The 14,332-nt window shown below is 52.6% G+C and overlaps 1 protein-coding gene across 7 annotated transcripts in view; it reads right to left on the bottom strand.

Moving 5' to 3' along the window:
* The window catches only part of Baiap2 (BAI1 associated protein 2), a 65,455-nt gene that overhangs the window by 15,995 nt on the left and 35,128 nt on the right, over positions 1–14,332 (bottom strand). For all 7 annotated transcript variants that reach the window (XM_021176672.2, XM_021176676.2, XM_021176674.2 and 4 more), the window contains exons 4-6: positions 11,072–11,133; positions 10,465–10,536; positions 9,802–9,939 (exon numbers count right to left, since the gene is read on the bottom strand). In XM_021176672.2, the coding sequence (XP_021032331.1) occupies positions 9,802–9,939; positions 10,465–10,536; positions 11,072–11,133 (272 nt within the window). The remainder of the gene's footprint in view (positions 1–9,801; positions 9,940–10,464; positions 10,537–11,071; positions 11,134–14,332) is intronic.

Genomic DNA, 14,332 nt, shown 5'->3' with positions numbered 1-14,332 from the left:
GACAGTGGGTTCTGCTGCTGTGATGGGGGGGGGGGCGTTCCCTCCTCCCTCTCTGATCCTCTTCTCTCTCCTCCACAGCGTCAAGTACTTTTCCTTCGGTTATGCAACATGCGCCTACCAGGGCTTCCTGCTCCCTGAACCTCCCCTGCACTCCAGGGTCCTCTGGGAAGTAGGGGGTGGGGCACAAGTCTTGTTGCCCCCACAGGAGCTGTGCTGGGAGGACTCCAGGGAGTCTTGGAGGAGGCTCAGCCTGGGTGTGAGCTCTTCCCAAGCTTTAGAGAAGAGTGGTGGGATGAGACCAGACATACTCTGGGTCAGGAAGGAGTGGGCTATTCTCCAGGAGAGGAACACACCTGCCAGTCATCATATAGGGCTTAGCACTGGCCTCTTGGGTCCCACTCATTCCATCCCAGGCCATCAACTGTCCGGTGCTGGGGCTCTCTGGTCTTCAGGGCTGAACTAGGCTGTGAGTAGAGTTCCTCCTATGACTCCTGTTCCTCTGGCACAGGGATGGACACACGAACACACACACACATGGACGGAAACACACACACACACACACACACACACACACGTCTCAGCTTGGTGGCCAGCTAAGGAACAGTCAAGGTTCTGAAGGCTAGGGTGGACTCTTGCGCCACTGCCCTTTCCAGAGACTTCTCAAGGACAACAACAGGCAAAAGGGCTCAGCAGCAGAGTCTTACAAGCAGAGCTGAGGTGCTGTGACAGGGGAGAGAAGGTGCCAGTGATAATCTGCATCATTTTGTTATCTCGGGACTTCAGAAAAGAGGCGCCACTTGGAACGGTCACCTAGGACATCAGCATAAACCAGGCCACGAGGCCCCCTGGGTCTCCTTGCCCTGAGAACAGCACCTTCCAAACTGAGGCCTGAAGCCAGCCCACCAGCAGCAGTTTCTGGGTTTGTAGGCTGCGCACTACCTTTACAGAGGCTTTCAGCTCCCTGGGGTACAGGGCACCGGTGTGGGGCCTGGCCTCATTAGCAGGGTCTGGCAGCCTGAGTTAGGAGAGCATGGCATCTTATTTTTAAGATTTCCATTTACTTATGCACCCCCAGGAATAAGTGTAACCTCACAGGTCACACCTCTGCACCTACGGGTGGTCCATGAAAAGGGGAGGGGACAGCATCAGAGCAGTGCACTTAGAAGGACTTTAAAATCCCCAGCTTGAGGGGGGTGCAGGAAGAGCCCTGGACCACATACCAGCCTGGGCTGGCATCACCAGCTTCAGCCTGACCTGGGAGAAGGTCCTAAGGCAGCAGGCAGCAGCACAGCGAAGCCTGCCAGTGACATGTGGCTGCCACTTCTGTCTAGGAATAACAACCGACTTCCCTGACCTCCTTTTCCAGGCCACCGGCTCCTCTCAGACAGCCTACAATTTTACCAGGAAGATCCTGGAAATCTGGACCAAGTGAAGTGTCACCATGCAAAGGAGACAGCAGAGGACAGGGGATAGGTGGTGTAAGCCTGCAGAGGTCCAGTCTCCTCATCAATTGAGTGAGCAGAGCACTCCAGTGTGGTGCAACAGCTACACTTTCTGGAGAGCAGAGTATAAAACACGACCCGGGCCTGCACTGCCAGTACCTTGGCATCGGGCCATTTAAAATGGCATGAAGCCTGTCCCCCAGTGGCCAGGTTCCTGCTGTCCCCACCCACCCCACATTGCCTCACAGCTCCTTGCTTAGCTGGGTGCTATGGAGACAGCACTATAGAAACGCCCAACTGAAAGCATTTAAGACCCACAGAAACAACGCTCCCACTTAGTCACCCAGCACAACAGCCCTGTAATCTGAGAAGACAGAAGTGATTGGAAAGTGTGTCTCCTCTGCTCCAGAGCCAGCCGGTGACTCAGAGCAGGAAAGGATGTTCTAGAAAAACCCACTGACCACTGAGGCACCCCATAACTGCCAACCCCCTGGGCTGCCCAAGGTCCCCTCCAGCTTATGAATGAGTTCATGAGGCTTGGTCCCACTGTTAGCACTGTGGGTAATGACTCCTTCCCAAGGAGGTAGACAACTCAGAAGCTACGCTATGCTGGGGAGGAGGTGTGGAGGTAGAGAACAGCAAGCACCTCGAGTTCCATGTTGTCTGAAGTCACCGGGGACCAGAAGCCAAGGAAAGACCTTCTCCAGTCTGAAGGGCCTGGCACCCAGGGAAATGTAGGAGACAGCAGATGTTGCCCATGGGTGGACAGGGTTGGTTGGTGTTTCTGTACTCAAAGGCTGGCAGATGGCAAGACTGGCTATTCTCCTGTACAAGGAGCACTGCTACAGACTAAAATGTCCCCGGAAGTTAATGTGTCATAAACTCAATCTTCAAAACCACTTGCCGACGGAACCAGGTGGACTCAAGCGAGGCCTGCCCCCGGGAGGTCCCCGGAGGTAGGTGTGGTTAGGGGTGTCCCCAGGACAGCATGAGTAGCTTCTTAAGGACAGGATCTGGCAGTCTTCCTCATCTGACCATGTGATGCTGACCATGTGAGACCTCACTGGAGGCCAGGCCTGTACTTGGCTGACTCTGAGATCCAGAGCTAACAAGACCTTCTGCCCTGTGTGCTGGGGTGAGGGCACATCGCCTGCACCACATCACACCCTGGGCGGGCCAACCTCTGCTATTATATGCTGTGAAGATCTCAGCTCTGGTTATTTTGTGTTTGCTTTGTTAATTACACAGCCCTTTAAATAGAATGAATCGCTCCCTCTCTCAGGCCCTTAGAACGGGCAAATCCCACAAAGGTACACAAATGAAGACTCCAGAGGTGCCAAAGCCACCGGAGCGGCCCCTGTGTCATGGTGAATAGACACCCAGTTACCTTGTTGGAATCCTCGTGGGGGTACAGTGAACACAGTATCAGCACCCTCTAAGGCAGGCACCTGTCCAGAACATGGACTACTTCCTCTTGTAAAACAGCCAGCCCATACCTGCTTCCCCTTTCATGTCCTCTCAGAGAGGACCGAGGACAGCTTTCCTGCAGAGAACCTGGCATGTTCTCTGCCAACAGTAGGTCCGTGTACGGACAGTGGGTCAGGCAGAGCCACCAGAGCCTTCCACAGGGTCACATTGGTTTCAGAGTGATCTTGACTGGAGTGAGGCCTGCCTACCAACTTTCAGCTGATTTTCTCTGGGCTCTTACCTTTTGGGGGCTCCAGCATGAAGCTGTGCCTCAGCTGCCTCTCCCTTAGCAAGCTGCTCTCCAAGCCCAGACACACCTAAGGTCATCGCATTGGCAGGCCCCCTTTCTATGTCTCCTAATGCTCCACTTCCTCACACTCTACTCTGGAGGGTGAGGGCCAGTTAAGGGGGGAGATGGCAAGCCACACAGCAGGAAAAGCAAAAGCAGTGTGACACTCTCAGAAGACTGTCATTTGCAGACAGCCTCCTACCTGTGCCTGCCTGTCTTGTTCTAATAAGAGCTAGGTTGGGGGAGGAGTCAAATAGGACAAAACCAGAAAAAAAGTCAGACCGGAGCACAATGGCACACCAAGCTCTACCCGGGGTGCTGGGTATGGGCTGCTCAGGAGCGACGTGGTGGAAGGGCGAGAGGGCGGCATCAGCATAGCCACCCAGTCTCTGCTTAGGTGTCCCCAGAATAACAGCTGGCTGGGCAGCTAGCTGCTACCATTACCAGAGGCCAGCATGACCACTCAGGTCCACCTCATCCCTGGGGGAGGGAGGAGGACAAAGGCTGACAGAAGACATCTAGGCACCTCTCATACTCTGGGGCTGCTCTCCCCCACTTACCACAGGGTGGCTGAGTCACAGGCGCCTCCTCCCCTGCCATGAGAGGAAGGTGAGAGTCTGCTTTGCCCTGAAGCCTCAGTGTGGCTTTTACTTTTCATTTTCCAAGAGGATTCTAAAGGGATGAGCACATCCCTCAGTTTCTGAGCTTGGGACAGAGGCCACACTGCAGCCATCACATGTCCACTGCTCCCCAGGAGAGCACCTTTCCCGACTCATGTGTGCAGGTGCTTCCCGACGCTAGCAGGTAACCCTGTGGTGACGGAATGTGTTGGAGGGGAGGCCATGTCAGGGCAGTACCCATGGGCGGTGAGCGATGGATCTCAGAACTTCCCTTTTCAGATAAAACCCATAAAACCACCAGCCCCAGTTAGTGCCCCAAGTGCTTCTAAGCTCCCATTCTCTGACCTATAATTAAAATTAGTTTTCTGTGGAACTCTCAACATGGAAGTTTAGTTCTGAGCAGTTCTTAACCGTGATTGGCTGAGTCCATCCTGAGCCCAGGTAGCCACCAGCTGCAAACCTGGACAGTGCTGCTGCTGGTGCCTGTCTCCTCCCCACCCTGGTTCATCTGACAACCTCACATCTCCCTAGCCCCAAGCTGCTCCATCTCCTACAACCTTGGTCTTCCATGACTACCCTTCCAGTAAACAGGCTGGCTGTCCTCAGTCCAGCTTGGGGCAAAGGTCTGGCCACTGTCCTAAGTGGTTCAGCCTCAGCAGAGCCCAGAAGCAGGAAGACAGTGGGGGAGGTCAGCACCCCTGAAGGCCTGTCACCGTGAGCTCCAGAGGCCCAGCCCTCTGACAGTCAGCATCCCCGGGCTCTCCCTGTGAATTCCTTCCCAAGAACTTTGAGAACGCATCCCCATGCTGCTGAGGAAGTGTCCAAGCACCAACCATTCAGTGGCCCTATTCCCAACAGATCAGTGGGACCAGGTCTTGAGACACACTGTTCACTTCTCAGAGTCATGTGAAGAAGGGAACCATGTTCAGTGAGCACAACCTAAGGGCAACAATGTGCATACCAGGGCTGCTGGGATTGAGCTAGCCAAATATACTCACCTCTTCCTCCAGTGGCAGCTGTTGTTAGGCTCCAGGCTCTGGGAAGGCTCACAGATCTCAAGCGGGGCCTCTGTGCCTGTCACAGCATGTCCTCCACACAGATGTCCATCCTAGCCTACATCTGACTTTCTGAACCCTAGGTTCACCATGGTCTGACCCTGCTAGGTTCCAGCCAAGCCAGAGGGAGCACAGAGTGGAGAAACCTCAGAGGCACAGAGGGAATCTCAAGGAAGCAGGAAAGAACTCTCCACACACAAGGGTGACCAGTGGTGGTGCCCCACACCTTTGATCCCAGCACTTGGGAGGCAAAGGCAGGTGAGTCTCTGTGAGACAGAGGACAAGCCTAGTTTACAGAATGAGTTCCAGGACAGTCAGGGCTACACAGAGAAACCCTGTCTCAAACACAAACAGACAAAAAAACAAAAGCCAAACTAAACCAACCAACCAAACAAAAACTAAGCAAACACACTCTTGATGCCCAGGGCATGGGGTCACTTCCCGTTTCTAACAGTTCCCACCTTCCTGGTTAACTCAAGTAGCAGTTTCAGGAGCTCTAGAAGAGCAGAATCCCACCCTCACCCAAATAACAGACCGTGGGCACCTGTGCCAATGCTGCCAGTTATCCAGCGGTCCAGTGGACAGAACATTCCAAGAGCCAGCAAAGACCTCCATGTCCCTACCTGAGCCCTACTATCTTCTCGGCTACTGAAGTCACAGTAGCCTTCAGGCTAGCCTGGGAGGAGTTAAGAAATGGGGAACCACAGAAGGCAAAGGCTCTTTCTTCGTAACCAACACCTTGCCAAAGTCTTTAGATCCAACCTTATTGAGGCCAGCCTGGAGTGGTGGGGCCTGATCAGGGGTTGAGCCACTGTGGAAGGTCCAGGCCTTGCAGAGGGAGGAGTGGGTTCATTCAGCTCCCCTTGAAGGGGAGGATGCTGCCATGCTGAAAGGCCTCAGGTCCCTGCTCAGCTGCCAGCAGCCACACTCTATGCATAAACTAGATGGAATTCCTGGATGTTTTTGTGAAGGCACTGGAAGCCTGTAGGACCTGCCCCATGTCAGGGAAAAGAGTTCTTGCGTAGCCTGGTTGGTGAGGCATCCCAGCAAGGCTGACAGGCTACTCCAATATGGTGGCCAGCATACCTTAACTTAGCTGAGAGGAGCCAAGACAGCCAGACATCAAACACTCTCTAACCCTCAAAGGTCCAAGGTGAGAGACTCCAAGAATATCACTGCCTGTGGGCATCAGAAATACCATCTCTGGTGCTCTCTTGCTACTCTCAAGAAACAGTCTGGGCTGGTGGTATTACCGTCCTCCACACAGCTGTTTGGAGGAAGAACCCAAGTTCAAGACTTGCCTGGGTTGCAGAGTGTAAATCACTCTGTCAGCCTGTGCAACTTAGGCAAGTTGTATTTAAACAACAACAACAGCAGCAGCAGCAGCAACAACAATAACAACAAAATATCTATCTATCTATCTATCTATCTATCTATCTATCTATCTATCTATCTATCTATCTATCTATCTACCAATATAGATGTATGGACAGATAGATATGCTCAGAGGTAGGGCACTTATTTAGCATACAAAAGACCCTAGGACAATCTCTAATACTCCCCACCACACACACCACAGCCTGTCAACAACAGCAACAATTATGTAAATCCAAACTGGCACAACTGAGTAGGTTCAGGCTACCCACTAAGGAACCTGCCTCACGGTGTTCTAGACCAGAAGAATAAAGGAAGGACGGGAGGTGGGGGTGGGGTGGGGGCTTCCCTAGAGGATCACACAACACAGATGTGAAAAATGTTGTTTGCTAAGGCTCAAATGCTGTTTCCCATAGAGACAATGAAGAGGTCTGGAGAGGCAGAAGGGGCTCCAAGAACAGAGTGGCGCACGTATGCCAGCAGTAGGGTCCTCCTTGTCCATGTTCAGAGGGAAGAGCCAGGACACATGGCTCAATCTCACCAATAGGGAAAACGAGGGTCAAAGAGGGACCTAGAGGCTGTACACAGGAGAGGATCAGCCAGCTTAGTGCCATCTGTGACCATAATAAAGGCAAAGAGCTGAGTAACAGCCCTGGGGTCGGGGCTGGGGCACAGAAGGGTCTGGCAGAGCTATGCAACCATGCTCTGGGATGGATCAACAGGAACCTTGGATAAGACTGACTGACCCTCAAAACTAGACAGAAGTTTGGCATGAGACATCCTCAAGAGAGAAAGCCGGGAGGCACGCACACCTGGGGCACGATCACAGCCATGGCACTTGCTTGTGCTGTCTCCAGCTGCTTGCCCTGAGCTCTCCACCGACTCTGAGGCCACCACTGTCTAATCGCCCGAAGCCCAGGGCTATGCTTTCCCACTGTCTCAGTCAACTGAGGACACATATCGGGAGGGCATAAGCACTCTCATCCTGTCAGAGCTAAGCTAAGTGACGTACTCAGTCATGGAAGCCTGAGGTAGGCATCTGAGTTTGGGGTTTCTCATGGTTTACTGTGTGAGATACCTTCATACCATCAGGATGACCTGTCATAGCAGCTTCAGTTCTACTGCCAAACATTCTGTGCTCGGTGCCTACAATGTCCTCACAGGCAACAGGAGCCATCTTCCACAGGTGTGGAACAGAGTGACAAACTCACACTCGACATGGACAGACCCTGAGAGCATGCCCAGTGCAAGAAGTCACACTCAAACCCACGGTGTGACTCAGCCACAACTGATGTCTAGAACATGAAGAGCTATAGAGACAGAAAGCAGGTAGGTGTTCCTGGGAAGGGAGAGTAGGTGACAGGGGTGGGGAGTCGGGGCAGGTGGGGGTGAACACGGCTGCATACGAGGTTCTTCTTAGGTCTGTAATCTGCTGCAGACTGCTTGTGTGATGGCTGTACAGCTCTACAGCTATGCGGAAGCCCACTCCGTTTCCGTGTGTTCTGTAGTGTGATGAGCAACTAAGGCGCTTCCTAGGAGGAAACCAGATGAGCCGGCTCCCACCGCTGGGCACCAAACTGGGGCCCAGAAGGTTTCCTCTAGGTTGTGTACTTGCACATGGAAATCCCTCCTGCATGGCCCATGTCTGCTGCCCAGGTCTCCTGAGAGCAGACCCACCAAAGGCAGCAACAGCTGGACACTGTCTGGTATGCATCTGTGCCTCAATCCTGCAGCTCACCTGAGGAACCTATTCAAGAACAGCTCAAGATGGCTTAGAGCAGCCTTCTGTGATAGACTGGGCCTGTGCGTGTCTGTCCTTGCAGGCAGCCATACAGTTGGCTGTTACAAAGGATTAGAGGAGGCTGGGAGATAGCTTAGTTGTTGAAGGGGTTGCCTTACAACTGTGAAGACCTGAGTCCCTGCCCCAGAACCCATATTTAAAACACAAAAACAAGGGGCTGGAGAGATGGCTCAGCGACTAAGCACTGACTGCTCTTTCAGAGGTCCTGAGTTTAATACCCAGCAACCACATGGTGGCTCAAAACCATCTGTAATGGAATCCAATGCCCTCTTCGGATGTGTCTGAAGACAGCGACAGTGCAAGCATATATATAAAATAAATATATCTTTAAAAACAAAATAAAACAGTAACAAAACAAAACCCCTGGGTGTGGTGGTCTGCACTGGTAATCCCAGCTCCTGGCAAGGGAAAGACAGGCTTCCTGAGGCTCACTGGCCAGTCAGCCTAACCTACTTGGCAAAGCTCCATGTCAGCCAGCCAGACTCTCAGAAAGAAGATGAAAAAAGCCTAAGGAGAAATGACACCTACATACTCTTGTGTGTGTGCCTGCACATATATGTACCTCCACATATACAAACATGCATAGATATGANTATACAAACATGCATAGATATGATACCTACATACTCTTGTGTGTGTGCCTGCACATATATGTACCTCCACATATACAAACATGCATAGATATGATCAAAACAAAGAGACCCTAGACTCAGAAAAATATGTCTGAGGTGGGGAAGACACACTATAGCCCCTAAGCAGAAGTTGTACTATAAGACAGCAGTGGCCAGGGTGGTAGGGTTTCCTGCTATTGCAACAACTTAACATGAAAAATGCTGTCCAGGCCGGTTCTCTCCTACTGGGCAACTGGGTTCATGGCAGGATTCCCTGCAGGCCTATGACATCCCCTATCAGGCCTGCATGTGTTTAGAAAGGACTCTTGTGGGCCATCATGAAGCTGCTTAGTTACGATCAAAGGAGTACAGCTTGGTCCTCCTCCTCAGCCCTCCCCACTCTCCTGAGTCCAAGTGGGAAGCTAGGGCACCACAGGCACAAGAGGAACATCATAGTCACATGGCTTGGGCAAGAACTTACCTGGGTGGTGGGTGCTACCTGACGTTACAGGAAGGAGTGGGGATACAGACCCTGGAGCCACACTTTGTCCTCTCCAGGCCCTGTGGCTGAATTTTCTGGTGTCTCCTCTACAAACACTGGGCATCCTGTAAGATCCCTTTTTATCTGTGTCCCTAGGGCTGCAAGAGTAGGTGAGGGGTTTCTAGGCCTACTCAGCATAAGGACACTGCCCATGGTTCTGATGTAAATGTCAGTCTGGCCACAATACCCTAACTTGATCAGCATGCAGCGCTGTAGTGCTCGGAAGCCTCCGGAGCCATCTGCCATAGGTGACTGTGACTGGCCAGCCTGGGGTAGGTAATCACAGGCTGATTAGAATAGCAGTCTGGGGTCTGGCTCTGGGCAGGAATCCAGAGGGAAGACTTAGTCTGAGCCTCTTGTCAGTAGTCAAACACCATTCCAGCATCTTTGCTGAGTGAGCTAAGCAGCCCTCTACTCAAGGACATGGGGACTCATTCTGAAATCCAGCCCTGCCCTGCCACACTACACCTGGAAGCTCTCCCCTCCTTTGACAGACACGTGGTAAGCACACAGGTAGATGGGGAGGCTCTTCCTTGCTAAGAGAGGGCACGAGGTCACAGCTGGACTGTAAGCTCCTGTATGTGGTCAGGAGCAGACCTACCTGCAGCTCCTTGTCTGAGTACTTCTGAGGGTTCTTACTCCCTTGGCTCTTCTTGCGGAGCTTCTTCAGCTCAGCCTGACACTTGTCCAGGGCGTCCCCTTTGCTCCTCTGTTCCGTTTGGTATTTCTTCAGTGCAGCCTGGAGACCCAGGATACAACCACAGGGGCCCATGAGCCTCACAGGCAGCTCAATGCTCCCTCCCCAGTCCTCCCCACTCTCCAGCCACAGCAGGCTCCAGCTGGCCAGACTGAGGCAGGGGGTCACAGCTGCAGACCTCCTTGTCTTCCTCTGACAGATCCCCAATCTCTAAGGACAAAATTAGACTTGGGAAGCGGCCTGGCTTCATTCCTTGCCCCTAACAGTAGGCACAGAGCCATAAACTCATGTAGTGAATACGACAGTAGCTCTGGCTAACAGGCAAGGATAGTAAGGCATGAACAGGGGACTCATGTGGGTTTTACAGAAAAAGCCAAGTCATCAGCTATATGGCAAGTGGCTGAGAGGCACATGGAACATCAGATGCAATGGGTTCTTCTCTAGGCCACTAGCATGGAAGCCTAGAGGGGAAAATAATCCTTCAGGCCTAGGAGACAGATCTCCAGGCAGAGGCAGGGGCAGGCTTGGCAATGGGGGCCCAGCAGGTATGGCATAGGCTGTACTTACACTGAGATACCTGGAGTCCAGCTCTACTTTCTGCTCCAGCTGCGTGAGCAGCTCATTGTGAAAAGACTTCAGCTGGACACAGGGAGGAAACAGACAGTTAGGCAGCTCTAAGGCATGGTGCGTGAGACGGGAGCAGAGCCAGCCTGGACATTGGTACCAGGAGGCTCCTAAGGGTGAGGACTGGACAAAAGTGTTAAATAATCAAGTCTGTCAAGGTCTTGACATCCTACTTCCCTCCATCCTCCCTTTGCTGGGTCATTCAGGCAAGGGCTAAAGGAGCTGGGCCAGAATCCAGGTGAATATCTGACTTTACCACCCATCAGGATTGGGACCTGGCTAGGGCTGTCACCAAGGCACAGGGGATTCTTCCATGGAGCCACCTCTCACTAACCCATCACAGGTCCCTGTGTCAACTGAGCATCAGATCTTGGCTCCCTTTCTTTTAACAGGGCCCGAGACCATAAGTCATCTTCCCGGGAGATGACTGTGCTGGTGTGACCTGCGTGGCTATGGAGCACATAGCCAGCCTCCTTCACCTGACCCCTGATGCCCTGCTCACTATGTCTGCTTCTGGAACCCAGGGAAGAGGTCCCACAGCCAAACTCACCGTCTCTTCCAACTGGTTCTGGATCTGCCGGTGCACCTCGGCCATCTGGAAGAGGACGTCCCCTGGAGGAAAGAAAGTGGGTTAGAGATTTCCAATCACTGTGCCTACACCAGGGCTAGACACTGGACACCACAGACATTCTGTGACTCTGGACAGAGGAGCTTTTGGGAGACAAAGCCGTATGGGAAGGGAAGGAGGAAGAGAAAAGTCTAAAACGATGATCGATTTGTGACTGAGTTACAGTGCCTGGTGTCCCGTGGGAACGCTAATGTCCAGCATGAAGTACATGCTCCGGACAGACATTGATCAGGACCGACATGTGATAGAAGAAACTGTGCAGATGGGCTCTTCCCTTGGCACAGCTCTGAGAACAAATGAGCACCTACACAGACCTCACACTCAGACACCAGCTACACCTACACAGACCTCACACTCACTCAGACACCAGCTAGCCAATGATGTCCTGAGCCCCACACCAGAGCAGAAACACCTCCTGCTATAGGACACAGGGAATTAACTACTGTCTCTGACCAAGGCTTCACTGCCAGAGTCCATAAGAAAAGAAGTAAGAGCTGAATGGCACTCTGGGCCTGGCTCCTCATCTGGCCCCACCTCTGGAGGAGGAGCTGGTCTCAGAGCCACTCTGCTTTGGCAGAGTGTGCCCTTTGTACCAGTGGTGCTCCAGTGACTCTGGGATCAGCGGGGCTGGTGGGCCCAGAATGGCTGGCAGGAGGGGGACTGATGCTTTGGACCAGCTTCAGTGGCCACAGAGCACTCACTGCTCATGGGCATGGTGTGGGCATGGCTCTGGCCCCATAAACATTTTTCAGCACATGAGCACTTCAGGGGCCCTGCTGTGCCCTAGCCTACCTGTGAAGAGAAGCTAAGACAACAGAGGCTCAGCAGCTCAGCAGTCAATGCCATCTTGGCTTTTTCAGCCTGGGCATCACCTAGCTCATTCCCACTTGCCTCTGGCACACACTCCAGGCTGGACTAATGTCCATTTTTTTCCAATGTTGGGTTGAGCTGAGCCTCCAGCCGTCTGCAAAGTCATCACTAAGCTGCCACACACCCATCCCCTGCTTCTGACAAGTATACAACAGAGAGAGAGAGAGAGGCAAAAGAAACAGCCCCGAGGACCAAGGGCCAGGCACACTTTTTTTCAGTCCAACAGTGACTCATCAGTAGATCCCAGCACCTACCTCCCACTCCATGCTTAGCGATGAGGCCGAAGGGTCTTGGTTAGCTACTTTGCTGTGTTCTTGACCCACAGTGTACCCTCCTGCTGTCAACTGAGCATGAGACCCTAGTTCCTCTTCTTTCTCCAGGGCCCTGAGACCTCGAGTCATGCTCAGGGTCTCATGCTTAGTTGTCACAGGGGGGCATGTAATGGGTCAGGTACACAAGGCACCTAAGACAGTAAGCCTGCCTGCCCTCTCTGCCACAGGCTGGCCTCATCTGTAAAATAAACGCCCTCATTTTCTCGTATGTGGAGAAACCCAGCAGTCTCGCTCTACTTACTTGGTTGGCAACTATCTGTTAACTCCCTTTGAGGAGTCCCAGATACTGGCTAGTGCTATGGACATAAACGAGGAGAGCCTACGCCTGTGTCTGAAGCTGGAGCCCTTTCAGATGCGGGCCTTTTCTCCCAAGGAGCCCTCCTCTGGCACCCACTATCACCAGCTAGAGACCAGGAGGGATCTTTGACAACATTCCTCTAGGAGCTCAGCTTCCCTCTGGGAGTTCATCTAGGACCCGTGGAGGTCAGATTCTTGGGAACTCTCTTAGTCCCAAAAGTTGTTGTTTTAATATCAATGATTACAGGGACCCTGAGCACAGTACAGGTTGCCTACAGCGGCAAGCACAGCTTGCAAGGCTATGCCAGCCAACTGGCCCCAGTCAGCAGAAAAGAACTCTCCAAGTCAGCAGGGTGGTCAGTGGCCCGTGGTCAGACTTACCCTACCAGCCCCACCCTGCTTGCCCACCACCTCCCTGCAGTTCATCCTCTGTGGGCAAAGGGCAAACTCAACAGCTGCCTGGAACTTTGTATAGACCATCTAATTTACCTGGATACATGTACCTGTGGCTGCCAGGGCTAAAAACCTCAGCACAGCTATCTGCCTACCACCCTGTCTCAAGAATCTATGACCACTGGCCTAACACCATACCCCTATAACACAAGGGTACAATAGTCCCCCTAGAGACTGAACTCCTAGAGATGACAGGCTGTCATATGGCCAACAGGAAGCTGTGACCACAAAGTCAGTGACAACCTACACACAGAGAGACAGGGCAAGTAGCCTCTAGGGTTTGCCAGGTCCTTCTGAAAAGGATGGAAGTCCCATTCGTAGTACACTCTAGATCTAGACTCTAATGTGCTTGAAGGGACTGAGGCAGCAATTAATGTGAAGGAGCCTGGTGTCTTATTGCTGGTTGAGAAGCAGAGACAAGTGGGTGGGGCCAGTGTAAAGAGGAAGGCCACAGGCACAGGCACAGGCACAGGCACAGGCACAGTCCCCATGAGGAAAGGCCTTGGTTACCACTGACATACACGCACAGCCATGCTGACTTTCAGCAGGCTATTAGGACAGTGTTGCTCATGCTCAGAACAGGGCTCACAGGAAACCCAAAGTCACAGATGAGAGTTTTCTACACTCAGGCCAGAAGCCACTAGCACGCAAGTCAGAAGGACAGCCATGTGAGTGAGTGGCAGATCCCGGTATCCTCTATGCTTTTCTGCAACTGTAAATCCTGTAGAATGGAAACCCACAGCCCTTATGACAAGGATGGATGTACCTGGGGAAACTCTCTTGGCTTTCTGCATCTGTAAGTCCTATAGGATGGAAACCCACTGCCCCGTGACAAGGAGGTACCCAAGGAAGCTCTCTGGGCTTTGTTTGACCACACTCCCATGACTCAGAGGGTCTTGGATCCACCTTCTGGCTCTCAATGCCCCATAGACACCTGGGAACGGACTATAATTTTACCCAAGTGGAAAGCAGGTGACCACAATGGGCTCAAACTCTGGCCTGGGCAGGGGAACCCACCGGAGTCCTTGGCAGCACTGCACTACTCTCTCAGCTTTGTAGTTCATCCACTCTTCCTTCCTGAGGACAATGCCAATACAACCAACTCTCAGAAGGCTACAAGGGTCTACAAGAGGAGGGATGGGGCAGCAGCGACCAGACAAACTATGCACTTAGCTACAAGTCTCTCTATAGGTTGGTGCTCTCTGACCACATTCTTTTTTTTTTTTTTTTT

This window comes from Mus caroli, chromosome 11 (genome assembly GCF_900094665.2).
Source record: "Mus caroli chromosome 11, CAROLI_EIJ_v1.1, whole genome shotgun sequence".
NCBI lineage: Eukaryota > Metazoa > Chordata > Mammalia > Rodentia > Muridae > Mus > Mus caroli.
This window is presented reverse-complemented; position numbering and strand designations above follow the sequence as displayed.